At 43.9% G+C, this 27,791-nt stretch overlaps 1 protein-coding gene across 2 annotated transcripts in view; it reads left to right on the plus strand.

The window, feature by feature from the left end:
• The first annotated feature begins 13,219 nt into the window (after positions 1-13,219).
• Positions 13,220-27,791, plus strand: part of GLI2 (GLI family zinc finger 2) — a 145,516-nt gene continuing 130,944 nt past the window's right edge. For both annotated transcript variants that reach the window (XM_086615323.1, XM_086615324.1), the window contains exon 1: positions 13,220-13,352. In XM_086615323.1, coding sequence (XP_086471449.1) covers positions 13,220-13,352 — 133 coding nt within the window. The remainder of the gene's footprint in view (positions 13,353-27,791) is intronic.

Genomic DNA, 27,791 nt, shown 5'->3' on the forward strand with positions numbered 1-27,791 from the left:
CTAGGTATTGAATGAGACTGAGAGTGGACGGATATCTCTGGTCTGTATGACCAAACCAACTTGAAGAACACATATTTAGGCCCTGATTGAAGAAAGTGCATTTGCTGAAGTCTCCCTGAAGCCAATGAGATTGAAAGCATAGTGTGATAGGCTTTGAAGGGCTTTGAAAGCGGAGACAATGGTTGAGGCAAAACAAAAGAGCATGCCATCAAAGGATGTAAAGCAAAGTGACAAGAACAAAGTGACAAGCTAGGAAAATGCTCTTTGCTCCCACATTCTGAATGGCTGTGAAATCAGCTTTGTACTCATTAGAGCCAATGTAAAAGAACTTGCTGTAAATGAAAATGAATGGCTTAGAGGCTGGTGTTTTCAGTTCAGATGTGTAGGTGAGTGGCAGGAAGCTCAAGGAAGCACCAAACTCTTGAGACATTGTGCAAAAGGAAGAAGCAGGAGTCACAGGTGGCCTAGAGGCAAAATCTTACAGTGAGGCTGGTGGAACTTGTGGACCACCCCATGTTTCAGACTTCAGTAACAGACAAGATGCTATCCACCTCTACAGTGTTTGGCATCCTTTTCCACCTTCTGACCACAGCCAGACTACTGTGAGAAGATATTTGAGAAGCAGACTGAGGTTTCTGCGTGGTTGGAGGGAATCAGGTCTGAACTAGGTTGATCTGCGAGTAGAATGTAGGAAAGATTTAGTGGAGAAAAATCCCAGAGGAAACCGGGTACAGAAGATTGGATACAGCTTAGCTGTGAACAAGGAGGAAGATGAAATGAGAGTTATGGGCATAAGTGAGATTTTGTTTTTAGAGAGAGGCAGAGCAAAGCAGACCAGGTTTGTGAGGAAAAAGCAGAAAAAAAAAAAAAAGAGAGGAAGGGCAAGGAGAGCAAGAAAAATGGCTGTGATATTGTTTAGAAGATGGTTGTGGAGGAGTGAGGTGATTAGAGGAGAGGGCAGAGGAAACTTTAGGAGCAGGGAGGGAGTTGGAGATGGGAGTTATCTTGTTTTGACTGTTTTCTCTAGGAAGAACTCAACAAGCTTGCGTGCAGAAAAAGAGATTCAGAGATAGGATATAATTATCATATGCATTAATATACAACAGAAATAATGTACAATATTTACAAGGTGAATAATAACTATTACTAGCAGTACTAGAAAGATATAGCTAGACAGATACACACAAACACACGCGCCTATAAAAGGGTTCTATCCTGGAGAATTTATACTAATCTTTTGCATTTTGTCTTAAATTACATAGTACCAAGTAAAGAAAGCAAACAAGGAGGAAGTATTTACAGAGTCTTCTCAGGCTAGCCTTAATGATTTGGGTCTTATGTGATGAAATAGTAAAAATCATCTTTTTTGTATGTGTTGTCTAGTGGCCACAGCAGTCACCGTGCCCTGAAGTCTGGTGCAGTCTCTGAATGGCTGTGGGGACCCAACAAGAGCGAATGCAGTTTCCAGTGCTCAGCTCCTGGCCTGGTTAGCACCAAACAGTTCTTTTACTCCACTTGCTTCAACTGCCCAGTTACGTACATGCAATGTGGTTCCTCTGAGCCGTAGCAACCTGCCGACATCTGCTAAAAGTTTACTGCTTTTTGTTACTGGCTTTTGATCCAGTAAGCTTTGTGGACATGAGATGTGCTGGCATGTCAGCCCAGCTTGTTTTGTATGTGAAACAGATACTGCAGGGCAGCGAAGGATCAGACCTCATATTTCCAGTCTTCTGTAGGCTGTGGAGTCGCCACTGCTGGGGTTGAGAAGGGAGTTTTTACCCTTGGATTTTATAACAAGAGAATGAAATAAACTACATTGTTATTTCTTTCCTTTTTTGAGCTTGACAGCTGCTTGCCAGACCAAGAAACCAAGTCAGTTCTTGTAGGCTAACAAGTAAAAATTGCATGATATTCTGTTGGTGAATGGTTTTATATCTGCCTCAGTCATCAAAATACTTGTTGCGTGGTAGACATAACTGCATAGTAAAGGAATGTATACTCGGCAACATTGCCATTGGCAGGACATAAACACCTTAGAGTTTATCAGTGTTCTGGGATGTTTTTATTGCTTGAGTCTTACTCTTCCTTATCACAAAAGAAAAAAAATAGAGAAGCTGGAAGGTAGAAGTTAGTTTCACTTACCAGCAGAGACAGGCACGGTAAGATTCAATCATTATAAATGCGGATGTTTTGTTCTGTGAAGGTGTGGCAAATCAACCATTTATATATGATATATAGGTGAATAAGATCACAGAGGATCAAGGTGCTGATCTAGTCTAACCTTCTCTATAACACCATCAGAGGACTTTCCTGTACTTAAACCCATTCATATACAGTGACGAATCTTAGACTACAACAGATCTGGAAAAAATATCTGAACAGAATGTCAGCTCTGTAGTGCTAGAGTGTCTTTCACCAGTCTGAACCCAGTGCTCTTCTCTGCTGAAACCAGGAGTCTTGTTTATAATCTGAATTTCTCTACTTTAACTTCTAGCTTTTAGTCTTTGTAGTTGATATTGGGTAACTGTAATTGATTTAACCATAGATTCTTGCAATGCCCCTTACCTCCGAGTCAAAAAGCATCTGTTATCAAAATTTTGTTATATAGGTAGTAATATTATTGATCAATTCATCCTGCAAGTGTCTCTTTTTTGAGCCCTCTTTCATTCTTCCCATGAATAGCACTGGAGCCTTTGCAATTTTCATGTTTCTGCTTGAATTGTGGACTCAAGAGCTGGGCATAGTGTTCCATTAACCGTCAATTCAGGGTTAGACAGAGAGGCATTATAGCCTCCCAAATTCTGTGTAGACAAGCACATTTTGCTTTATTCGTTTGGATACCATCAACCTCCATAGAGCTTGTCAGCCACTGTTTGCCCACCATAAACTTCAAATCGTCTCCAGTCAGTGTTTCTCAAAACACAATCTTAATTTTAATCAATAGTTTTCCAGATGTGTGGCCTTGTGTGTGGTTGATTTAAAACATATAATCTTTGTATCTAGCCCATCTAGGGGATAGAGAGCAGGTCACTGGTACAAAGCACTCATCTTTATTTACTGTCTGCGGTCATTTGTCACTGACAAACTCCGTGACTCTGTATTTGTTTCCAGTCACTGATACGCAAAGATCGTAGCTCTCCAATCGTGAATGTTTCCGCCAGATTCAGTAATATTGGTCAGGACTAATTTGTGTATTAAATGAGCTATTCCACTTCTTGTTTATTACTCGGATTCACAGCGTTAGAGTCTACACAATTAAGGAATCTCTTCTCTTTGAGTCCCTTGGTACCTTGATTAATTTTAATCTTGACATCTTGATTTCTGGCTAAATGAGTGCTCATTTTCACCCTTGTCTTTTGTCATTAGCTTAATACCCTCCTGAATACTTCAGCCTGTCTCCTGAAAGACTTATTCCCTTCCACTGAAATGACAGCCAGCCACGTTCTACAGTCTTTTTTCTCTGTGGAAGATGGACCTGCACTGCTGAAAACTGAGAGGCTTTGCCTTTCACTGCTTACTTAACTGTTAAGTTTTTGAATCCTATGTAGCCCTGTAACTTGTCGCAGCTCGCAGAAATGAGCACTATTCAGAGTATTCATTTCATTCTCCCTCACACAAAGTTCCTTCCAAGCATTATTGGTCATTCTTGAATCTTTCTTCACCAGGGTGCTTGTCCTTGCAGACTAAGCTGCGTTGCAATTCATGGGTATGTCCCGTAGAGCTGTGTCCTCTCCAACTACATCGACTGTCAGATACTTCAACAGTATCGTAGTTTGCAAATTCTCTGTTACTGTGAGCACAAGACTGGACTTGATGACTTCCATAGGTCCCTTCCAACCTCAAATAATCTATGATCCTGTGAGAAACTCTTCTCGCATTCTCATCTGGATGAATTTTTCCCCATTCTCCTGTTCATGAACAGCCAACCATTTTATGTGGTCTGCATCCTGCCTTCAGCTGGCAACTGTAGTCTTATAAAGACAATATGTGTTTCTACTCAGTGTGGAAAAGCAGCTTGTGTGGTGTATGTGTTCAGCAGAGGAAAATGAGCCAATCGAAGCATTGCTTTTTTGTTTTTAATTACATTCTTGTTTCCTTCCTAGGCGTCTTGCTTACACATGTGCCTCCAGAGGGAGGATTCAATAGGCTGACGAAGTGAACTGGAATGTTTAAAAATAAACCAAAATTTTGTAATGAAACATGTTCTGAAAGAACCCACTTGCTACAGGGATTTTTGCAGTCCTTCATCTTTCATTGCTCAAAACATAGGTTTTCCTTCCTTGAGCCAAATGAGGGTTTTCTTATCCAAGCTTTGGAGCCTGTTCAATGTCATTTGGATGGACTAGTCACTACAAGACAATATTACTCATCCCACCCCTACATAAAGCAAACCCATTAAACTTCACTGCGTGTGGTTTGTATTTGGGGTTTTGCTCATGAAGGTTGAAAGTGTCCAAATTACTGCAGAACGGAAGTGAAACCCTGAGAGGATTCTCCTTCAGTCACCACCAGCCAACAAAACATTCACTTCCACCTTCTCAAAAGTGCCCTCGAAGCTGATTTAAAGCAGCTCTTCTCCTTTTAGCCAAATCTCCTGGGTTGATGCTCACATGCTCTGTGGAACTTGCATGAACGTCTCTGTTCAGAATCGGAGTTTCTGCTCCGCTTCTAGTATGTGCAATTTACTTTCTTAGTATCTTTTACGCATAAACCTGCTGAAAAGTTGATAGGTTAATTATTACTGATGTGGAATTAGGGTCTAATTTTGTTGTAAACAGTTTAACTGCTGGTCCTCCACAGTCTGTGTTTAGCTGTTACCCACCCTATTGTATCTGCCAAGCATCACAGATGTTTTATCTTACATGTTAGTTATTAACAGTTTCTGCTCTTGTTGGAGCATGAAGACTTGATGAAGGGGGATTTTTGGTTTCTTATTTTGCTTTTTTTTTCTTTTATTTTTCTATTCTGATGTGCAAAAGTTTCCTAAAATGAAAACAGTACTTTTTCATTAGATACATGCGTGCACATATAGGTGATATTTGTCTTTTTTTTTTCTTTTTGGAAAAAATCCAGAAAATTCTGTAACAGGAAATTGAAAACTTCTTTGGTTTTACATCAAAACAACCAAACTTAGACAACTCTTTTGCCAAAATTCTCTCACCCTTACAACAAAACCAAACAAATAAACAAAAACCAAGTGAAGATTCATGGACCTGTTATAATGGTGACGCATCACTTTTGAGCAATTTTTGTTTACCTGGTGGCATGCTCCCATGTTTTTGCAGCATGTTAACACAGAGTCTGAATGCAGGATTGTTTTCATTATCTTCTTTGACGGTTTTTCGCGTGTTGGAATTCGCATAATAAAAATTTTCTCATGATAGGACAAGTGGGATTGGCTTTGTAAAAGTACAAGCATGACTTTGTTTCCCTGTTCCACTACAAAAGGCTCTTCCCTCCAACCCCCACTCCTCAATCTTCTCAGTTCTTCCAAAGTAAGAAACAAAGATAACTTCTGAGAGAATGGAGGGAAAGTCGTGTACCCTACCCTGCATGTCTCGGCATGGACCAACGCCGAACCTGTGTCTGGCTTTGAACTTTTATGTCTGCTTGTATGTTTTGATGATGTATCATAATTGTTTATAGCCCAGTGTCTGAAAGATAATTTCTGTTTGAGGCTTGAAGGTTGGCAGATTGAAAATATACTTGAAGTGGGGAAATGATTCAAATTCATCTGATATTTTTTAAATCCATCTTATTTGTAAGGCAGCAGGAACATTAAAGTGGCATTAGTGTTTGTGAAAAATATCAACAGCAGGTTAAACCCAAAGAATGAGTGAAATGTGAGTTCCTTTATTCAGTATCGTCTCCTTTCCAATAACCACAGCCCAGAAAATAAATGGCTTTAGAAAGGAAAAAAAACACATTCGTGTTTCAATTCAGTGGCCTCAGTGTTGTCATCTGGTGTCATGGAGTGTCCTAGGATAGCCTGGTGTTTGACTGGCATTTCTGAAAGATGCATGTCTCCTGTAGGTCCTGTGCCACATCTGTTGTCCCTGCCCAGGAGCAGGGGTTCCAGGATGCTAGTGCCCCTGTGCAGACACTGGCATTGCACCCTTGCTATCGAGGACCCATTAGTGTCTGGTCCCTACTGGAAGGTCTCCAAGGAGCATCTAACTGGTGAATGCTAGTTCCAGAGCAGGTAGCTGAATACTTAAATACTATACTTCCAAATGGTGATAATTTCTGATTGCCACCATTAATTCCACTGGCCTTGTTTGATATAAGTGGAAGGCTGCTGTGGTCAGTGCAAGAAGGGACAGCACTCGTGGCTCTTTCTGAAGTTTGTCTGGCGTCATTTCCTTTCATATGCCTGGCATCACGTGGAGCAGTGGGTTGTACCCTCATGCCCGGGTACTCCAGCTACGAAGAGTATAGAGCACACTGGAGGGCTTCATTCCTCAGAGCTACTTGCAGGGCATGTTTCTTGCATTAGAGACCCTCACATCTCTCCATTTTTGCTTCCCTGCAGGTTCCCTGAATGTTTTCAGTCTCTCTTCCCTCTATGCCATGTCTCCCTGCCCTGTCCCTGCCATCCCAGACATCACGCCATGCCTTCCCCTGCCCCAGCAGGGCTATGTAGCTCCATCTCCTGTGGTACCAGTTCTGTCTACAGCCTTTTTCTTCTTCTTTCCCATTCTACTATTCTCTCTTCAAAGGATTTGTCATCTTCTGCCTTGTGCCTGCACTTCCATTCACTCATATGCTTCAGTAAGGTCTGACCTGCTCGAGTCTGTAAGGTCATCATCCCTCTTTCTCCTTATTTCTTCTCTGTCTTCCAGGCTCTTCTCCACATTCAGGAACCCCTTGCTTTTTCCACATCCAACCAGTCATCCTTGCAAACACCCCTCCTTCCCTCATGTCTCCTTCCCATAACACGTTTTTCCCTACTTGGTCTCTTTTCTTTACCTCCTTGGACAGAGTTGTGCCCATTAGTGCCTGGAATATTCTTGGATCTTCTGGAGCTAGTTGGAGCTAATGTTTTCAAGTTATCACAGAGAACTGTTATTACATATAGTGTACTACATATTACACATAACTGTTGTTATTAGAACGGTTTCTCTGTTATTACAGAGAAATGCTGCCAAGGACCAGGTAGTTCTGGGTGCACGTTGACCCCTCAGTGTGAGGCAGTAGTGACTTCTTCCTCATGCTTTTGGTTTGCCATTGCCATATGGAAATGGCAGATGGTGTTGATCAGGAAGTTAATCTAGAAGCGTATCCGTTTCATGCCGTATGCGAAAGATTTGTTCATTAAACTTAGAACTCTAATTTAAAGCCAATTAACAGAGTGATTTGAAGAGACTTGTTTTTGAAGTTCAAAAGAGATGTTAAGTCTCTGATTTCAGCCTTTGTACATTCCAGAACCTGTATAACTATTGCAGTGTTGCCAACTCTCCTGGGTTTTTTGTCTCTTTTTTTTTCTTTTCTTTTTTTTTCCCCCTCTTCATTTTTTTTGAGTGATGCAACTTTTGCCACAGGGTGGAACCGTTTGATGAAGCCTTATGAACACCCAGCTTTCTTAGCAATTTTAGCCTTATGTTTAGGGGTGGATGGTAGAACTTGTGTGTCTTTCTATCCCCTTTGCCGAAAGCCAGCGTAACTCCCTCCTCCCTCCTCCCTCCCTTCAGCAGCCCGGTATTGCTCTATTGCAGGAGTTGAGGAAGGAGGTAAAAAAAAGGAAGAGGCCCTAAGCAGCCCTCCTAACACCACTTCTGTCAGTATGGTGTTGTCTCTCCTTCCTTTCCACCCTCCCCATAATGTCTCCCAGAAGCTGGTAGGGACCCACCAGAGAAGCTTTCTCAAGCTTGGAAGGGGCAGCAGGGGCCTCCAGACGGACAGCTACTGCTCTACACGGGCATGCCCCAGTGTACAGCTCTAATTTCCATGTGTAATCAACCCTACAGGATTGTCCCAAGCACACCCATTCCCAAGGAACGTCAAGAAGGAAAACCGTGTTTTAGGAGGACCTCAAAAGTGATTAGTTTTGAATTAATATTTATGCTGCTTTTACCTGAGATTGATATTCTGTAAACACTTGTAGATCCTTCAGCAACAGCCAGCCTGTTTGGATAGTCATAATGTTTGGTAGTGGCATGTGTACAGAAAAAAACTGTCTTTAGTAATTTGAAGCTGTTGCTGATGTAAAAGAAAATAAAGGGGTCAAGTTTTGCTGTGGTATAGAGCTTATGACTTCACTGGGTTAACTGCTGCTACTTTCTTGTAACTGAGAACATAATTTGGCTCAAACCCTGGGAGACTGAAAAGGATCACAGCAGCCACTGTATTAAGCCAGTGTTCAAAAGAGTTGGCTCACACTGAATTTCATAAGCAGATCATGTATTCAGAAGGCTTTAGCCGTATGACACAGTCCACTGCAAAAGAAGAGATGGTGGGAGTATCTCTTGGTTTATCTTAATTAAAACAGCACACCAGGCAAAGATACCAGACGTTGTATTGTACCTGCGTGGGGGGCCATGTGGCAGAACAGATAAAGTATTTGCCTGTGAGTCTGTGAGGACCAACCTGGTGAGAGCTGTGCGAAGGCTGCTCTTGGTTATCCCAGCTCCCATGGGTCGTGTCAGAAGCCAGTGGCAGCAGGGCTTCATCCTGGCCATGCTGCAGAGGAGGTGATGCTGGTGTCAGCAGCCAGCCCACCTCCATCGTGTTCCCTCAGGTGTGATGGCATCTCACCAGCACCACCAAGGCCACATGTGAAGAGGACAGGTAGAGGTGGACTTAAAATGGAGGAGAGGATAGACATGGGTCTGAGAAAGCCCAAAATATTCCCAAAAGCAGAACGGCTGCTGGAAGCTTCCTTTGGAAATCCTTTCCTGCCACCCTACAGGGTTGCGAGGCTTCTGTAGGATTAGCTCTGTGTCCCGACATCAGCCGTGGTGCCTGCCCTCTGCCAGGGAGGCTGGTCTCACACTGGTAGGTAGTTCTTGAGTGGAGGAGGCCAAAACTGGGGATTTGTTTCACAAAAAAAGCTTGAGGGGCAGAAACCTCTGTTTTCTGCTCTGTCTAGGGTAGGAGAAGGGGGTTTCCTGAGGAAAGAAAAATCCCAAAGAAGGAAATAATGCCTTTACAAGAAAAGGGTGTGCAGAGGGGGTACGGCTGGTGAGTATCTGTTTATTCCCAAGCTTGCTGGCAGTCCCTCTCAGGCTGATGCCCTCCCAAAGAGACAGGCGTTTTGGGACGGCGCTTTCAACCATTCCTCGAGCACTTAGCAGGAGGGATTGTTTTATTAGGAAAGTTTATGGCTTCTTGTTTTTCCTCAAAGGCAAATGTGACTTTGTTGTTTTTAATTCTGTTGGGATTTCTCCCTTTTAATATACAATGCAGCTGTTAAAATAGCTGGGGTTGTCTAGGGCAAATCATAGAGCACTTTCCTTGTTCGGATCTCAGATGGCTGCCTTTTTAGTGTTGCTGCAGAATTATATTACAGGGCATATGAATAGTGCTGGTATTAGTGTCAAAATCAATTACCCAACCCTCCTCCTGCAGAGAAAGCTACAAACCTTAGGAACAATCTGAGTAATCCATTCTGGGTTTCTAATTCTGAGTAATGACGGAGGGCAGACACTTGTGCTTGAATGAGTGCACAGGGTCTTTCTCCTTATAGTCACTCCTAAATGCACGCTCTTTACAGGAAAAAGCAGGCTCCCTGTGAAACCCTTTTTCATGCCAAATGGCTCACTGCAAAGATTAATCTGTCATTGAATTTATAAATTCTGTGTGGCACAGAGCGGCAGAAAAAGTTTAGCATTGAACAGAAAGCAAACTATGTATTGCTTAAAAAATGAATGTTGTGCTCCTGGATGGTGTGGATTGACTGCCTCCATCAATATATCTTCTTATACTGGCAATAAAAACACTTCCATAGCCTTGTGCCTCCAAGGATCTCAAAGCACTTTGCAAATAGGGCAAAGTACTATTTCCTATTTTACGGCTGTGGAAACCGGCTGCAAGAGAGGTTAAGCTTTTTGCCCAGGGACACAGAGGAGACTGTAACAGAGCCAAGATGGGAACCTAAATCTCCAGAGCTCCAGCACTGTGTCCTGGTCACACACCGTACCAAAGCACAGCGGCAGAGTCTGCTGGTCACCGACTCTCAGTCATTGTCTATGAGACCTGAGGAGGTGGGATATGAAATTAGTGTTGGTCCTTCTTCCCTCCCTGGTCTCTGCCCAAGGCTATGTGCGGAGGTGCTGAGCAGGACAGGATCTGGCCGGGGAGGATGCTTGTGTCCTCCTGGGCTGGGACTGTCAGCTCTGGTTGTGGGTGACTGCGAAAGGAGAATGACTTTTGGTCGCTTCTGACTTGGGGAAAAACTGGGAGCCTTGCATCCAGCCTGATCTACCCCAAGCACCTCTACGAAGCAAAAATAATTACAGACTTATTACCCTAAATCCTGTAAGATTAGAGTAGTTCCATGTTGGGTTTTTTTTTTTTGTAGTACATTATTTGAGAGGGATTTACCTGTTTAATACCACCATTTATTAGGAACACTCGTATTTTTAAAAAAAAATTCGTAATTCATTTGAAAAGAAAGCATACAGCTACAAAGGCCAGATTTTCAAATACGGGCCTGATCTCTTGTCAAATTCCTGTTGGATAAATGACACATCTGTAAAACTGGGTGCCTACTGAAGTGTCCATGACAGGGATGGAGAGGTCTCACTTTCAGGCACCTCTCTGGAAAAGAGCTGCACATTTCACAGGAGGACGATTTCTATGGCTAGTTTCTTCCTTCGCCTCCATGACTGCTGTGCTCTGCAGCCCCCCAGGATACTCCTCCCAGGCATGAGCCTGCCCCGAGGGTCAGGGTACCCCGGGGAGAGGGGCGCTGGAAGGGGTGCGAGGGTGAGCGTCTGGTTTCAAACAAAAGTGCAAAGCCTTGAAAGGAGGGACTAAGAAGAAACAGGTGGGGTGCTAGTAATATGGCCTCTGAAGTTTATTTGTTTAACGAACAGAAGCCCGGGCTGTCAGACCTAGGTCAAATACTCCTCCAGTTGGAGTGTATTTATTTCATACGTGGTCTGTAACCCAACCTGATTTCTGGATTAAACCACTGTAAAGTCCTGGCCCCCAGGAGCCCATCCTGTGTTTGCCGTCAAGCCCAGCATATGCTGGGGTGGGACCTTGGAGGCCACCTTGGTATTCACTGGGGCCTTGTGTCATCAGTAAAGCCTGTAATTGTGGGTCCTGTCATTTCCAATGCAAGCTCCGCTGTTTGCAGCTGCAAATCGTGACCGCTGATCCATCACTTAGTGGTCACGTTAATCCCAGCCGTGCCTCAAGGCTCCCAGGATAAGCTGTTTGGGAATGTAGCACACAGCTGCTCCGTGGGCCACCAGCCTACTGGAGACTCAGGCGCTGATGGCAATGGTGGACCACAGGCACCATGCTCCAGGTCTCTCTGGTGTGCCAGTAAGGATGGCTTTGTATTTACAGGAAAGTTTTAAAGTAGACATTGAGAAGAGGAGGAGGAGGTTTAGGATAGCCTGTTTTGAACAGTGGTGCAACGCAGAGGGTCTCCAACAGTGGGTGGGAGGGAGTCTGGAAACATGAGGTTTGTGGTAAGCCATGGAGCTCATCATACAGCGGGGAAAGGGGCTTCGCTTTCCTGCTTGTCTGTCTTGAAGTTACATCACAAAAACCACTTGAAAACCAGCAAAATAGCGAGAGAAAAAAACAACCACAAAATGAAGTTCTTGTACCAGGGTCACGGACAACTAAAGGGTAAATGTTACAGATCACACATGGGAGTTCCTGAAATCTTCATGTGCTTTAAAGTTTTAAGAAGTGTTAACTTTTTAATCCAAGATGTTCAGGAGTCAGTTAATCCTCCCGAGTAATGGGAGGCAAGTTTGAGCTGGCATGATGGCAGTAAAACTGTCTGTACACAAAAAACTGTTTTTCTAGACATTTTTGGGCTGATCCCATTAATTCCAGTAAGGTGAACAGCCAGTGTGCTCCAGAGTATCTCAGGAGCTGAAAAAATTTGCATCTGAAAATTTGCATGTGAAAAATTGCAGATCTGCATTAAAATTAGAAGGGAAAGAGGAATTAGCAGTGGGTTTTCCCAAGACCAGCCTGAGGCTGGTAGTGCCAGATAACTGTGTGAGTTCTGTGAAAACAGGAGTCAGGTGGAGAAATTTGAAATAAAACAAGTTAAAACGGGATGAACAAAAGTATTTGCAGTCAGAAATGAAGCATGTTTCCTCATTTAAGAGAAGCCCCATCTTTACGTTAAATTTGGAATACACGTATGTTTACTCTTGAGAGACAAGATAAGTTTGAGTCATATAGAACAAACAACCAAGATAACAAAAGGTTCAGGAGCTGTTATTTTTCATGGACATAAGTTAAAAGAAACCCGCACTGTTTGTGCTTTGATATCTTCTTGTTTTGTGGAGCTTTCACTGGCACTTACCTCACCATTTGTAACGGGGCTAAAGCTGGAGCTGATGCTCAGATGTGACCGGTCAGGATAGAAGAACTTGCTTGGGAGGAGGAGGAATGGGTGGATGTTAGTCCTCACCAGTGAGAGCTGGAAGGACTCCAGTAGACCTGCTATGACCTATCCATAAACACCGTTGATATGTTCTGATCAGGGCATTGGTTCAGAACCAGTGCATAGAATAAGCACCAACTAGGGGAAAAAACCACCCCACTTTAAATGTATTTTTATCTGCACTTTTATTGAAAGTTTTTAGCTGACTCAGTTTTTTGTTGTGATGGGCTAGGTCATGTATGGGATGGACAAATTGGTTTTATACATGCTGAACTTCTGGCGTCTCACCTGACCTTTAATCCTTGAAAACCCTTTGGACCCGTCAGCTTTATTATACAGCCCAAATTTAAGTGGGAAAGAAATGTGTTTTGGTCCTGATCCTTCTTCAACTGCCCAAAGCCAGTGGGATGTGAGAATACCCGTTCCTTTGCAGGGTTGTGCCCTTTCTGCCCACACTGGCTGCGCTGCTAGATTTAGAAACCCAGGAATTCTTTGCTGCTCGCTGTTTACCTTTAAGCTCTGCCGAACCATCGGCCGCTTCCTCGTGGAGCCGATTTTGCCTGTTGTGTGAGCGGTGACCGGACTCTGGTTTTGTTTTATGTCCTATAGGGTTGCTGAGCTGGAAGATGCACGTCTAAGATGGAAACTTCTGCTTCAACTGCTGCTGGGAAAAAAGAAGGGAAAGGTGCAGTTCTGGAGGGGAATGGCTTTACGGAGACGGGGAAGAAACCCACTCCTTTAGCAGCTGCAGGAGCAGCAGCAGCCCAAGGAGGTACTTTATGTTTTCCACACTTTGAAAGCAGCAGGGGTGTTTTTCATTAGACTGTAAGAATTTAATAAGTACGGTGGCATCTGTCCTCCTGTGAACACGCTGAGTTTATTGGGGTTCTCGACCGTTGGAGGTCACAAGAGCAGGAAGCTGTGTCACCACGTGGTCTCCAAATGTGACGAGTCGCCGCTGCTCCTAGAGAACTGGCCTGGAGTGAGGGAGAGGACGGGGCGGTGAGAGGTGGCCGTTGGAGAGCTGAGGTGTGCCACCGCTGCTTGCCACCGGCCGACTGGTGCTGCGAGGTGTAGGCAGCACGGTGCCTGCTGCTCCTGCATGGAGGGATGTGAGGGCTGGAGCTGTGGGATCACCCTGGTATCGTAGTTGGGGAGGGGTGTCGTGTGCCGGCTGTGATCCTGCTAAGGAGCTAAGCAGACTGCACTGTCTTCAGCCATTGCTGCTGGGATTTCATGGTTAGGAAGTAATTTGGGATTGTCCAGCCCCGACGCAAGAAGATTCATAAAGAACCACCCTTGTTTGCACCGTTCCTGTTAATGTCAGAAACAGCTCAGCTCTTGGTTTATTTTCTGTCAGTGTTTTTGGCAAGATTTTGGTCCTGCTGGTGTTGAAGTCAATTGGGAAGCTCTCTTGGACATCCACAGGCATGGGATCGTTTTTGGTGGGTGTTACACTGGTGCATGGGAGGATGCGCAGGCGCGTTGTTCCTGCCTCCTCCTGTCCACTACAGCCGGCAAAATACAGCCCCATGTATGTGCTAGTGGATCTCCCAAGTTGGTGCCAGGGCCCTTTGTGGTGCTCCAGCTGTGGGCAAGGCTGTGTCTGCCTGGGAAGCACTGCACTGCCCTGGCTGGGGACTGGGACTGGGCGTCCTTTCTGGACAGGGCGTAAGGAGACAAACTTAGAAGGGGCTGCACCAGCTTGCATGTGACAAGAGACATCCCAGCTGTGTAAACTTTGCAGGCAGCTTCCCCCCTCGCCTCTTTAAAATATACCTTATTGCTAGCCAGAGCCTACCTCAAAATGAACCCTTCCTTCACTGCAGGGTGATTTCTCATCACCCCAGGAAAGCAGCATGACTCCTCTGTGTCCTCCTCTGTTTCTTACACAGCCCGGCTGGAGAGTTTGTGTTTTCTGTTGGCTGAGTTTTGAAGATCATTCCCAGCCCACATTGCTTAAATCTGCTTCATCTATCCTTCCTTTTCAACACATTTGTTACCCAGTTTTCGTTTCCACATTCATCCAGAAAGATTCAGATGTACGGAATAAGTCAGCAGCTGCTAGATTATAATCTGCCAGATTAGTTCATGTGTTTGATAAATTTTGTTAGTCTTTGTTAGCCAAAGGAATGTTTTTCTTAAAAAGAACTAGAAAATCAGAGAGTTTACACAGTGTTGTTTGGAGAGAAACACAATTTCATGCCACCGTATGGGTTTGAGCCGCCTTCCTTGTGAGCACTATGCAAAGAGGCAGAAAGGAAGGTTACCGGGTGGCAGAAATAGGGGAAAGGCAGAGACAGCAACGTGCGGTAGTTTGCCATCTCCCAGTAGATTTTGATCCCTTGTTGAAGAAGCACAGGCTGTAGGAATCATGAGGCACCCCTTCCGAGGCATCATCTCAGTGACTCAGTGATCCAAAGGGCTGATTGGTGCCAACAAAATCCAAGCATGTGCTAAAATACAAACCCCACAGATGTGCTGTTGTGAATAAACACCTTCTCCCCACTCGGCACTTGCCTTGGGAATGCCTCCACCGAGGAAGCAGTCACTGTGTTTTCAGAGATGCGATGGAAATGAGGACACCTCCAAGGTGGAGTGTCCATCAGCCTGTTTGGCACCCCTGGAGACTTCATTTGGTTTTAAGCACCCAGAATCCTATGTCCCGTTAGCAGTGTGCTCTCGCCTTTGGAAAGAATGGTTTACGGGCCCGATATTTCTCCTTTTTATTAAGAGGAAGTGGAGAAGCAAGTGGAGGATTGTTTGAAGATGTCAGGAGAATCGTGATGAAAGCATTGTGTAATGAGATGTAAAGAGCAAAATCTCTGCCATGCTGTGAAGAGAAGTGCTCGTAAATGACCTGAAATGGCTAGCAGCCAAGTGACTGCAATGGGATGCTGGCCTTGGGGCTCTGCAGGTGATGCACGTGCTCCTGTGGCTGGGGGAGGCTGTCCCCTGAATTCTGACTAGACATAGTACGTGCTCCTGAAAGGCAGCAGCGCGGTGCATGTGCTTATAAGTATAAAAATTCACGCAGAGTCGTCTAATAGCATCAGTTAACTGCAAGGTGTGATTTAGCAGATAATAACAAAAAGTCTGGGTAGCAATGAGACGGTACTTGCATGGTATTCATGTTAATATAACATACTGACTTCACTAAACTAGTGTAGTTACTCATAACAGACCAGAAATGTAGATATTTATGCTCGTATTCTTACAGAAGAAAGCAAAAGAGGCATGGAGATTAATTACATTGCTCAGCTTGAGGAGGGGAACAGCTTTAAAGGGAGGGCCTCTGAGCTCCCCACCCTGCTTTGTCTTTATTCTCATCCAAGACAAACTCTTGATTTTATTTATTGTAGAGGTTTTACTCTTTGTACTATCATGTGAGAAAGTGGCAGCAAGGCTCAGCTAGTGCTGCAGATCACCAAGCCACTCTCCAGAGCCAAACAAACGTAATTTGCAACACATTTAATCTCCTTTATTCTACTGAGTCACACAGATGGAGTGCCAACGTAGCATGTTTCTCAGATCATGAGGTTTTCTTTTTCCTTTGTAGAAATAGATTCATAAGGTTTTATTTATAATTAAGGTAATTGAAGCAATAAACTGAATATTAGTTACATAATTGAAAAATAGTTATTTTATTGTATTATTATTTAGACTATATGATTATAAAGTAATAACATGTCCAGCCTCCATTTCTAGTTCCCTTGCTTTGGATATTTGTTCCAAATATTTGCAACCTTGAACAAATTAAGTTATGGCTGTAGGAAAAGAGATCAGTATTGTTGATACTGTAAGTGGAGAAGAGTCCTTTCATGCTAACAATCTGCATCTCATCTTTTTAGTCTTCTGAAGCTGCCATTTTAGAGATCTTCTGCGACATTTTTTTATAGTAACTAAATTCTCCTATTCAGAAATTGGCCTTGCAGAAATGACATCAGGGAAGTCTCTCCTAATTTTCTATTTTTCCATAAATCATGCTGGCCAAGGAGTCAAAGCCTCTCTCTTCTGTTTCAATAGGTGTGTGTGTGCATGACAGAGATGGAAGTTGTTTTTAATGACAGTCTGTAGGAGCTATAGACAAGTCAAATCTGCAGAAAAGCCTCTCACTTTCGGTGCCTCCACTTCTAGAAGGGCAATTCATAACATTCCATGTTTAGAAAACTCTTTTGCTGAGTGCAAAAGTGCATATTGCTGCGTAGGGTAAGAGGCTTTGGAGCAGGGCACTGTGCAAGTGAGGCTGAGTTCAGTCCTCCAGACCAACACTGCCACATCCTCCGTGTTGGCACACATGAGGAAGCCCAGGCGCGAGGCTGGAGGAGAAATTTAAACGAGCCACTCTTTCAAAGCAGAGATATTTAGGAAGATGGGATTCTCATCTTGTAATAAAAATTAAATACAAATTCTCCTAAATGCTAACTGCCTGACTTTAACAAGGCCCAGAATGCACCTTTCCCTCTCCACCCCACCCTAAGCGTGACACAAACACCAAGGTCCCAAATTGATGATGTTTATGTTTGAAACATTTTTCTGATGTCTGGCTCTGTCAAGACTAATTTTAGCATTTCTAAAGCTGGGTAAAAATACAGCCTCATTACTTTGATGTCAGAGCATAGTTTACTATTAGTATATTCTGGGGTTTATCATTTTAGTCATGTTTAACACGGCTACAGCAGGCATGCACTATTAAATCTGGCTTATTTTACATTCCTGTCCGAGATTATTTATTTGGAACAATTTCCTCTCTATCAAAAGACACGGCTAATGCTGAGTTTTAATGTGTTATTTACACACAAAATAACCTATTTACAACTCAGTATCTGCCGCAGGGAGAATGAATGGGGCAGTGCTCCCTTCATCCTGTTGTATCTGAGTTTAACAATCTGGATTGCTAATAGAACCATTTATCACGGGGTGGTAATTTATTTTATGTGAGCTGCACAGGTCTCCCTGCCTCTGATCTATGGAAATACTTTGTATATAATGAAGTTCAACAAGTCATTTGGTGTAAACATGGGGAAACCAAGCTGCAGAACCAGTAAGACTCTGGCGACACTATTTTTCCAGGAGGTAATGACTCTCTGCTGATATTAAGGTTTTGGCTGATGAAATACAGCTCTTCACCCCGCTTGTGCTGTGAGGCAGAGCGCGTGGGGCTTTCCTGCAGTGGATCACAGATTGGGATGGAGTTTGGTCACTTGATTTACGGGCTGGTGGGACTGTTCAGTGCTGCAGAAGTAGCACACTCAGCCCTTTCATAGGCAGAGGAGAAGGGCAGGGAGCACCTCCCATCGCTCTCCAGAGGTCTTCTGTAAGCGAGCCCCGAGTGGTGTTGGCAGGCAGTCCTTGTGCAGTTCAGCTTGTCTCGGTGCTGGATTATGGGAAGACCATGTAAATGAGGAGGAGGAAATGCCAGCATCCCAGTGGACCTCAGCGAACTGAAGAAATATATAGTTTGTGTGGCCTGAGACTCAGACAAATTAGAAGGAGAACAGCCCCTATGAAGTCATCTCCTCTGTCCACCCTGGAGGGGCAGGGATCTTCTCCAAAGAATGTTTTTAATTCAGTTCACATTTTCCAGGAAAAGGAATATAACCAGTACGAGCACATTCTTAGCTTCCCTGGCCTGTATTGCTTTGCTGTATAAAACTTAAAACTTTGAGATACGTGGTTAACAGAAAAGTCTGGGTTGACTGTGGGAGGAAAGGGGGCAAGTCATTAAAAGAGAACAATGGGAAAATCCCTGCATTTAAACTGCCAAATTCTCCTGACAAGCCACTGTGTTTCTACTATATATAGCTCAGTGGCCCCCAACTTGGGTAGGGCTTCAGTGCAACACTGCTGTAAGAGTGATAGCAAGTAAGAATTGTACTTTTTCCCAGAATGTTTCCATCAGTCTGCTATAAAAGCAATTCTGTTGGGTCTTAAAGAGGGTTTCTTTGTCATCATAGAGTTGCCTACAAGTCTCTCTTGTGTACCTACCCATGTTCCTTTGGGCAGCCAGAGGTCTCAAGTGCCCAGACTGCTGCAATGCTGAGGCTGTTCCTCAGCTGCGGGGTATTGAGTCCTGCGACTAGCTGCCAGCTTTGAATCATGCTGGTCACTAGACACTTGCTCTTTGGAGTAGTTTAGAAGAATCCATGTAGAGATGGATGAAGTTAAAGCCGTGCTGCACTGTTTTTATGTTCAATGAGCAGGATCTGGTGTGCGGGCATGGTGGAAAGTACTCTGGGAGCAGCAGGTTTATTTCTTCAGCTATATATGACAGAATTTTAGTAGTTAAAATTGCCACAAACTGTGCCACAAAAAGCACGTCTTTTCTTCTGTTTGCCCTCTTTCCTCTATCCATGGCTTGCGACTCTGAGTCTATATACCATCTTCTCCAAAATAGTCAGCAATACATCTTTGGGTAACCCTTTGCTTTGCTTAATCAAGTGATTGGAGTCCTACTTCTTGGCCACTTGTTTGTTTTTTTTTTCCTCATGGCAGGAAGCCTCCTTCCCCAACCCCTACACTGGTTTTCTAGCGTGGTAAGCAGCCCTGTGGGCAAAGGTGCAGCCTCAGAGTGGATAAACAATAATGCTTACAGACTTCTTGGTTGACATTGCATAGCCCTTACAGATGATGCTAGAGTCCATATCACCAAAGCATCCGATGATGCAGTAACTCCATAATACCAGCCAGCATTCGCTGGTTGTATACAGCTCCCTCAAATTATCACACCAAAAGTTCCTACAATTTCAGCCTGTTACAGATTCCGAGGTACTTTGAAGACAGAACAGCAATTTAATCTTATCCCTAACCATGTAGCAGATTGCATGCCAACTTGGAAAGATTTTATAAGTTTAAAATGAAAAAAGGAATTCTTCACAGGCTGGTTCTGGCACTGGTGATCCCAACCACTAAGTACCAACTGAAAGACCTCTGTATTTTGTGAGCGTATTATTATTATCGTTAATAATAGTTGTAATAATAATAGCTTCTACTTTTCTATTATCTTGTAAACTCCAAAAGTTTATTCTGGCATGTGCTGATATATTTTCTTTTCCTTGGATCCAGTTGAGATTTCAGTAAAGTGTCTCTCAGAGGTGTACCTAAACATAACCTTTTTAACCAATGCTGAACTTACCTATTTATGGGTTGGTCATTTATAGTCAAGTAAGAAAATCTAGTGATGATATGGATTGTATTTATCATGATGCTTTCATGGACTCTCTCCTCTGTGCTGCCAGCATGTCTCCATAGTTTCAATTTTTAGTTTCTTTGGCAGTTTTTTGCCTGATCATCTAAGAATTTGCACAGGTTTTGTAAATTAATTCTCCTAGCATCATCAATTAACCGTGGCGTTTGATCCTGCTATAATCATGGATGACCAGGAATGGGACTTGTTTTGTCAGAGGTTGGCTGCCTAAATGTTAAGTGCCTAGTTTGGGATCCCTCTGCGTTAGGGTGGAGTAAATCACATTGTGGAGGTGCCTGCTTTGTTCCTTTGAGGGCTTCATGCCTGATTTGAGGTGGCTAATGTTAGGTGGACAATCCCAGTCGTCTTGACTTGGCCAAAATTGCAGAGCAGGGTTAAAGCAAGGAGCCAAGGTGGGGCCGGGTTAATTCTTTACAGTCCTTCATTCACGTTCGTCAGTCCGTAGCCTGATGAGCAGCCTGAGAGCTCTGACTGCCGGCTCTGAACTGAAATCTCATCCCACGGCTTCTCAAGTCGGAGGCAAACTCAACACCCGAGTGTCAACACAGCCGGGAGAGATGCTTCCCAGAGCTACTCCAGCTTTACACCAGTCTTGGCGAAACTAGTGTTTTAACAGCCCGTTCAGAGAGATGAGCTATTTAAAATCTCCACTAAAAAGACAAAGAAAAAACCTAGTAAATTCTAAAGCCTACAAAAGACTTCTAAAAATCACCCAAGTGGAGGAAGGCTACTAATGCAAAAGTAAATAATTACGTTAAGGGAAGCAACTAAAGAGGCCAGTTGGGTAAATCACTTTAAGGAGAACAACCCTTAGATAAAATCCATTCTTTTATCACACAGATTAAGTCTTCCTTTTGACGCTAGATAATTGATAGGGTTTGGCAAGAGTGTTCACTGCTGCCTGTGTGGAGCAGTGGGATTGCTCCCGGGGTCAGACTAGTGGCAGAGAAAAACGTTCTTAGAAATGCTATGCATCCAACGTCAGTACCAAGAAATGGGGCTTGTATTCCCAGCACTTCCTAAAGAATTTCTGCGTGGCCTGGAGAAGACAGCTATGCACCTCGGAGCAAAAGGAGGCTTTGGCATTGCTCATTTCCTTCTTAAACTGCCCCCCATTAAACCAGGCAGCCTGTTTTCATGGTTTCACGTGGCAATGAGCAAAGTGCAGAGGCCTGTGCGAACACGGCCTGTTTCTCTGCACCATTTTTATTTTTTTTTTAATTAAAGAACGTGAATTGTGCTATCTGATGCCTTCTGGAAGCCCAGGTCCTGCAGGGAGTTCTCTTACCTTGGCCAGCCCCAGTAGTGCCTGAATACTTCAGCCTCTTGCGCTTTTCTCCGCATACGAACATCCTGGTAAAACAGGGAGATGTTGTTGCTCCCATCCTGCAGACAGGGGCACAGAGGATTTTCCAAGGCCAGAGTGGCTGTAATAGGTTTAGCTGTTTCAGAGATGTGTCAAGAACTGGTTATCTCTGCGACTTTGGAAGTTCATAGGTGGCGTACATGGGACATCCATGGTGGTACAGAGGACTTGGCCCGGGTCCTTTGGATCACCATATCCACTAGCAAATCTGCCCTTCCTCTATGATATGCCATGTAATCATGGTCGAATGACTCAAATTCTCATGCCCATCTGCCAAATGGAGAAGTTGTTGCTCTTCCCTTCAGGAGAGTTGAAGACAAGTTGTCTATGCGTCACCTAGTGCCTTTTGAGAGCATCACGTTGCAGCAATCGGCACTATTCCTTTTGGTCACGCAAGGATACAAAAATGTTCAGTAGCACTAATAGGATCTTACTGAATTTAAACTCATTTTTGGCAGTACCTTTGTCCATTACCTAGCACAGTGGGATCATAATTAGGAGACTACCATTTTTTTCCAGAACCAAGTGGGACATAACTTGCAGAAACCTTAAATTTTGAAATAATTCAACATCCCGTGAATTTTGTGTGAGTTCTATGTTTGGCAGGATGAATTCTCTGATCTTAGTGGTAACAACAGAGAATAAACCTCAGCCAAGACTGTAAGTTTAGCTCTTGAAGGAATGAAGCAGATATAGTCTCTTCACACTAACTGGTTTAGGACTACGTTAAACTTGTGAGTTTACATGTATTTGGAAGTGACCTGCACTGGGTGTTCTGTGACTCCCGTAGTGGTGTTGCATTGAAATCAGGTAAAACTTGGTGGAAAGAACAGGCAAATGTTTGGGCTGACTGAGACCAAAATGAAAATAAACCAAATAAATAAATAAACAAAAAAACCCATCAAGTGTGATCCTACAATGAACACAAATGAAAAAGATTTCACACAAACATGTCTGAAATCAATTCTGCCTTTTCTACAGTTAGAGTTCTATGGAGTTTTTCTTCTTTTCTTTTTTATACCTCTTTCCTTCTCCTGAAATCCGAGATATTTTTAAGACTGTATTCCATTGAAAATGTTTCCAATTGTAAATAAGAACAGGGGTATTGCAAGCAAAATATTTATATTTACTGCCATTGATATCTGATTTTTAAAACACAGCAACATTTGCAGGGATTGAATGGTGCCGTTTCAGCCAGAAAGCTGTTCTTTTCTCTTACATGGATCAGTTCCTGACTCTGACAGATTTTTAAAAAAATCACAGCTTGCAACAGATGCATCCTTAAGTAAACAGTTAAAGTAGATGTTTTGATGACTTCAGCTGTATTGATATAAAAGATCAGCATCTGAGTGTTCCTGAAAACCATCCAATAGAGGAGGTATCTTCCTGTAAGGCCCTGGCCCCGTGTGCACTGCTTCAACAAGAGTTTAATCGTTGAAACAAACCAGAGATAATTCTGCACCTAACAAGATGCTCCGAGCCTAGAGAGAGTGGTAAGGGCTTCTGACCCTGGGGCATTGGGAAATGTTTAGATTTTCCTCAAGTGATATTTTTTCTCTGTTTGTGAGGGGGAAAATGATCTTTCTCTGCTCTCTTTTTCTCTCTGGGGCTCACCTCGGTTTATGGCTGCTCTTTGTGGGGTGGACCAGCAGTGATGGGGGGAACTAAGCAGCATCCTCTTCTGCACACTGGCTGGAGCGAATATGGGTGTTCTGTGTGAACACACGCAAGTGGCTTCTTCGTAAGGCTTGAGGTTAAGCTAAATCTTGTTCATATCAGTTTGCACATAGAGCTGGTGATGTTCTTTGAGGCATTTACAGCCACGCTTTAAAGTAAAACCAGAGAAACATAAAGGTGAGGACTTTAGGCACTGGTTTGCACGTCTCATTTTAACGAGAGAAATTATTGTGTGTTGTGAGAAGCTGACCTGACTCCCAGAGGGCTGCTTGTGTGAAGGTACCCAATTTTTTTGGTGGCTTCCTACGGTGAGGGCACAGAACTGAGCCTGGGGAAAATTAGTTTCAGTTCCTATTCCAGCCCCGAACTTCTTTCATGATTTTGGGAAAGCTGCTTGACTTCCCATCGCTCCTCTGTTTATATAATGAACTTGCGTGGTTCTTTGGGCCTCGAGGCCCATTCATCAGCATCTGGTTAGCATGTTTATGGCATTGGTCATACTGAAGCACTTAGCAGGTCAGGCTGCATGAAGGTTGCCTTTCCCCTCTCCCTCCCCACTGCCTGCAAGAGGGTGCTGCTGCCCCTGGGTGCTGTGTTACAAGGGTGACCTTGTTCATATGCCGGAGGTGTCAACCTGCTGTCAGAGGGGCCCAGTAAAACAGATTTGCAGGGTTAGGAAGGTTCTTATAGCAAAGGCTTTTTCAATATCTATAGCGGAGAGACTGTTTGGACTAGGCAGAGCTGGCTGTATTCCAAGGGATCATGCTGTGCTCTGGAGTAAGAAAGCTTTTCAGGCGATCTTACCTGGCAAACTCAGTTGGAGAACATCATGTTGTTAATAGCCATGTAAATCTCTTGTATCAAAACAAGAGAAAATGAATTTTCCTACTTTAAGAAGGTTTCCTACATACTTAATCTATGGGTGAGGTTCATCAAACTGTTTGCTGAAGTTCCAAGTACCTGGACAGAGTCTTGGACAGACGTGGATGAATTTACAGAAACCATGTGGAGCTTCGGGGTTTCACCCTTTCCCAAGCAAGAGACAGTGGTTTTAGCAAAGTCTTTTGCAATTAGCCTCTTAGGAAAGGAGTTGTTCTGGGGGCCGGGTGATGGAAGGAGAAGAAAATCACTGACAAGGGACGACAGTGAAACCTTAGTTGGTTTCAGCTTTCCTTCCCGTTGGCCTTCTGTGCATGACGCTAATACTGTAATCAGCTGCAGTGGAGCTAACAATGGTATTCTTTGCTGCCATTTTTTTCCTTGGGAAAACTCTGGAGGAACCTTCGTATGCTGTTACAAAGATGTCCTTCAAACGTCTTTACTGCAGGGTCCTGTATTTCAGATGTTGGAGCGGTGACTCTTAAAATAGATATGAGATGGCTGAATGTGTGAAAAACATTTGCTTCTCTTTTTCTGAGCTCTGTGCATGCAGCATCACTTCTGTAAGCAAGCTAAAAGGGTTGGGAGGGGAAAAAAGAGTTTTGCAAATTTCCGTGCTTCTTTTAATTCCACTTGAAACAATGTCTTAGCAACTGAAATAAGACCCAGGGCTATCTTTTGGCCACGTAGAGTCACTGACACTTGAAACAGGCTGGATTTATATGTAGTTACTAAAAAATATATGGCAAAATGAAAGTCTCAGACACTGAGTTCATGCGCATTGCCCATTGTAAAGATAAGTAACGGCTGTTATAAGATCACTTAAATGGTTACCTTTGGGACATAAAAGGGATCTTTGAAGACAGTAAGTCTTAATACAGAAATGTTTACTCATAAAAAATACATTTGGAATGGGGGAGGGGAACACATTTCCTATTAATGTGGTTTTTGCCTTTTATGGCAGGTTGTAGTAGGTCTTTAACCTCTGTAGCACTTGAGCGAGGATAGAAATGAGCTTCTCTAAGTATCAGCCCAAAGGGCCTTTCCTCACTGCCCATATCTGCAATGTCTCTTGTAAAGATGATTTTAGTTTATTCTTCCTTTCTGTGACGCAAATGAAATCTATTCTTCTCTAACTTCAAAACCTTCCAGTAGTTAAGTCCTAAGGGCATAATAGAAATGTCCTCCTGAATTTGGTTCACTTAACCTTGTGTTTTGTGAGATACAGGCCTGGTGGCCCAAACCATGGTTAGACACAGTGGGAATTTGAAGGCTATGTCAGCCAACTAAGGCATGGGAAAAGAAGAGGGAATTGGCCCTTGAATGCCATGGTCGTAGGTACCACAAAGGAGGGAGGATGATCCTCCAGATGCTCACAAAGGGTGCAGACGTGCAGGTCCAGCATTCCCCATCTGCCTCTACATGTACATGAAGTGGGTAGTGGCTCTTGTTGCTTTTAAGTGTTCTGGTAATGGTTCTGCAGATAATTTTGAAATACTTCTAGACAGTTGTTGTGCTTCTAAGTGGGGAAAAATGTAGTCAGCAGCATTTGATCAGTGCTGTGCGTACCTGTAACTAGGGAGAATGTGATTTCTGCTTCAGAGCTTTGCAAAATTATTATTAGATGGGGTAAGACGCAAGGTGCCAGCAGTCTCAGAGTGGTAGAGAGAAGTTCAGAGTCCTTTATGGAAACCACGGTGGATTATAATCAAAATTTGTGTAAGATGATTTACAGAGCAGCAGAGGCAGCCTGGACCAGAGGTGTGAGAGGAAGGCTGAGTTGTGTAGAGGGATTTGGAAGGCTTTTGACCAGCTGTTACCCGGAGATGTGAGGTGCAAGACTAACAGCAGGGTTTGATCCAGAAGACACCATTTCTTGAGATCTTCAAGAGGGGAACTTGGTAGCAAAGGGAAAAGTCATCAGGTATTTGAACAGAAGAGTTAAATGCTCATAGAAGCATAAGAAGGAACTGGCTGGGTGCAGAAAAAGACAAAAGGTAAAGAAGCTAGAAAGAAGTCCAAGTTCATTGTGAAGATGAGGTTACCAAGCTGAGATGACTGGATTTCTGATGAACCCCTTTTTCTAAGCCCATGGCCCAGTGCAAAATTAGCTTTCCACATGCCAGTGACAGGGCAGGACTATTGGTGGACTTTGTTATTGTTATTCCAAAACATGATGCTCATCCAGGCAGTAATCCTTTAGCTAAGTAACAGAGAAATTGGGTTTGAGTCACATACTGACCTGTCTTTGTAGTTAGTACAGCATGTTCTTGTCACATAATGAGACAGAGAACAGATTAAACGAAAGACAGGCAGGATTTTCATTCAGGAAATTGGTATGGTAATGACAGATATGGGGTCTTGGCATGTTTCAGATAGGCTTCATCTAGCCTCTTCAGGCAGCAGATACAAGCACAGCTCTCTCTTATATTCACCCAGTCAAGCATGAGGAGGTAACAAGTTCTCCAGGGAGGCTGGTATTTAATATCTGCCAGATGCCTGCCAGAGAATACTAATACAGATCCCAGGTTTAGTGTGCCCTGGGAATGCGGATGGTTGGTAGCAACATACCTGGCCCGACAGCCACATCTCCCTTAGCTCTGTGGCAGAGCTGCCTGGATTTTTGTCCCCAGCTCTTTGGGTTGTAAAAGCGATGTCTTGGTCAAAGAAGCCTTTTGCTGAGTTTCCTGGGAGATTTTCTGGAGGGTTAGTGGGCAAGGGAGGGAGAGACGCTGAGGTTGCCATCTGGGGTATTACACAGATGGATAAGGAGAGCGGCGACACCACTTGCCCCAGACGTCACTTGGACCATCCTCTCAGGCAGGACAAGCAAGCCAAGCGCTGTGACGCAGCGAGGGCCACGGGGAGGGTGTGTGTTCGAGGAGCACTGCAGCCAGCTCCTGCGGTGCGTGTGTCCCCCTCCGAGGCCACGGCGAGGGGAAGGGGAGGTGGCATTCAAGACTACCGCAGCCCTTGTGGGAAACCCTGGAGATCCCACAGCTTGTCCTCAGGCTGGAGTGGGGAAAGGACTTCTATGAATCTCGCTTTCTTACCAAAAAGGGGAAGGGAAAAAAAAAACAACCACCAACCCCTGCACGGCTCCGTATAAATTAGGGCAATAAAACTGCCTGTGGTCACGATCAAATTATACGGTCTAAATCTATATAAAAGAACTGGAGCGGATTCAGTCCAGCACTAATGTCCTTGTTGCTGTAAGCAGTGAACGGCGGGTGAGGAGGAGGAGGGAGTGCAGGCACTGGGCTCCTAGCACCAGCGCACCGGGGTAACAATTTGCTGAGGTGGTTGAAGTACATGTTTTCAAAATCTGTTTGTGTCCATAAGGATTTGAGAAGAGGATGTCGTCTGCTTACTCGGTAACTTGTGTGTGGCCTAAGAGTGGTTTCAGATGCTTGGCCAAAACCAAATAATCTCTCCTTTTAAGAAATTTGAAAAGTATGCATGCATCCCAAAAAAGAACGGAGATTTGCAGTGACGTCCTGTGCTCCTGCCGCAGCGCGTTGTGTAATCGTGGCACCGGGTGTTGGCGAGGTTGGGGAGAGAGGGATTGCTGAGCCCTCTCTGCTGGAGACAGGGACCAGCTATTATGATGTGGGCTTTCACGAGACTCTGAGTTAATAGATTGTTTTTAATGGGAAAAAAGACTACTGAGGTACGTCATATATCTTCAGAATTCAGCTGAATGCTGCAAAAAATGTCCAAATTAGGACATGGTACTTACTAGAAGTGAAATAACAGAACTAGTGAACTCTCACAGTGAGAAGAACTGGCAGATAAAGTTGAAATTTATGGTGGTGTAGGAGATTTTTAAACTGAAGGTTTTGGCTTCTTTTCTGAGTGCCCTGGCCATGCTGACAAGTTTATAAATCTCTCTGGTGCTTGGCTAATATCCTGAGGATCTGCACTGTCCTACTCGGAAATGGTAGCTGCCTTCAGTATTAATTAAGGGCTGTATTAGGGAGAGTGGTGGGAGAAAGAGGTGTCTTTCAAGTCCGGCAGTTGCCGCTTTCGGAGGAAATGAGCGGAGAGGCTGCACGCGCGCAGCTCGAGAGCTGGAGGGATGC

This window comes from Tauraco erythrolophus, chromosome 8, assembly GCF_009769465.1.
Source record: "Tauraco erythrolophus isolate bTauEry1 chromosome 8, bTauEry1.pri, whole genome shotgun sequence".
NCBI classification, from domain to species: domain Eukaryota; kingdom Metazoa; phylum Chordata; class Aves; order Musophagiformes; family Musophagidae; genus Tauraco; species Tauraco erythrolophus.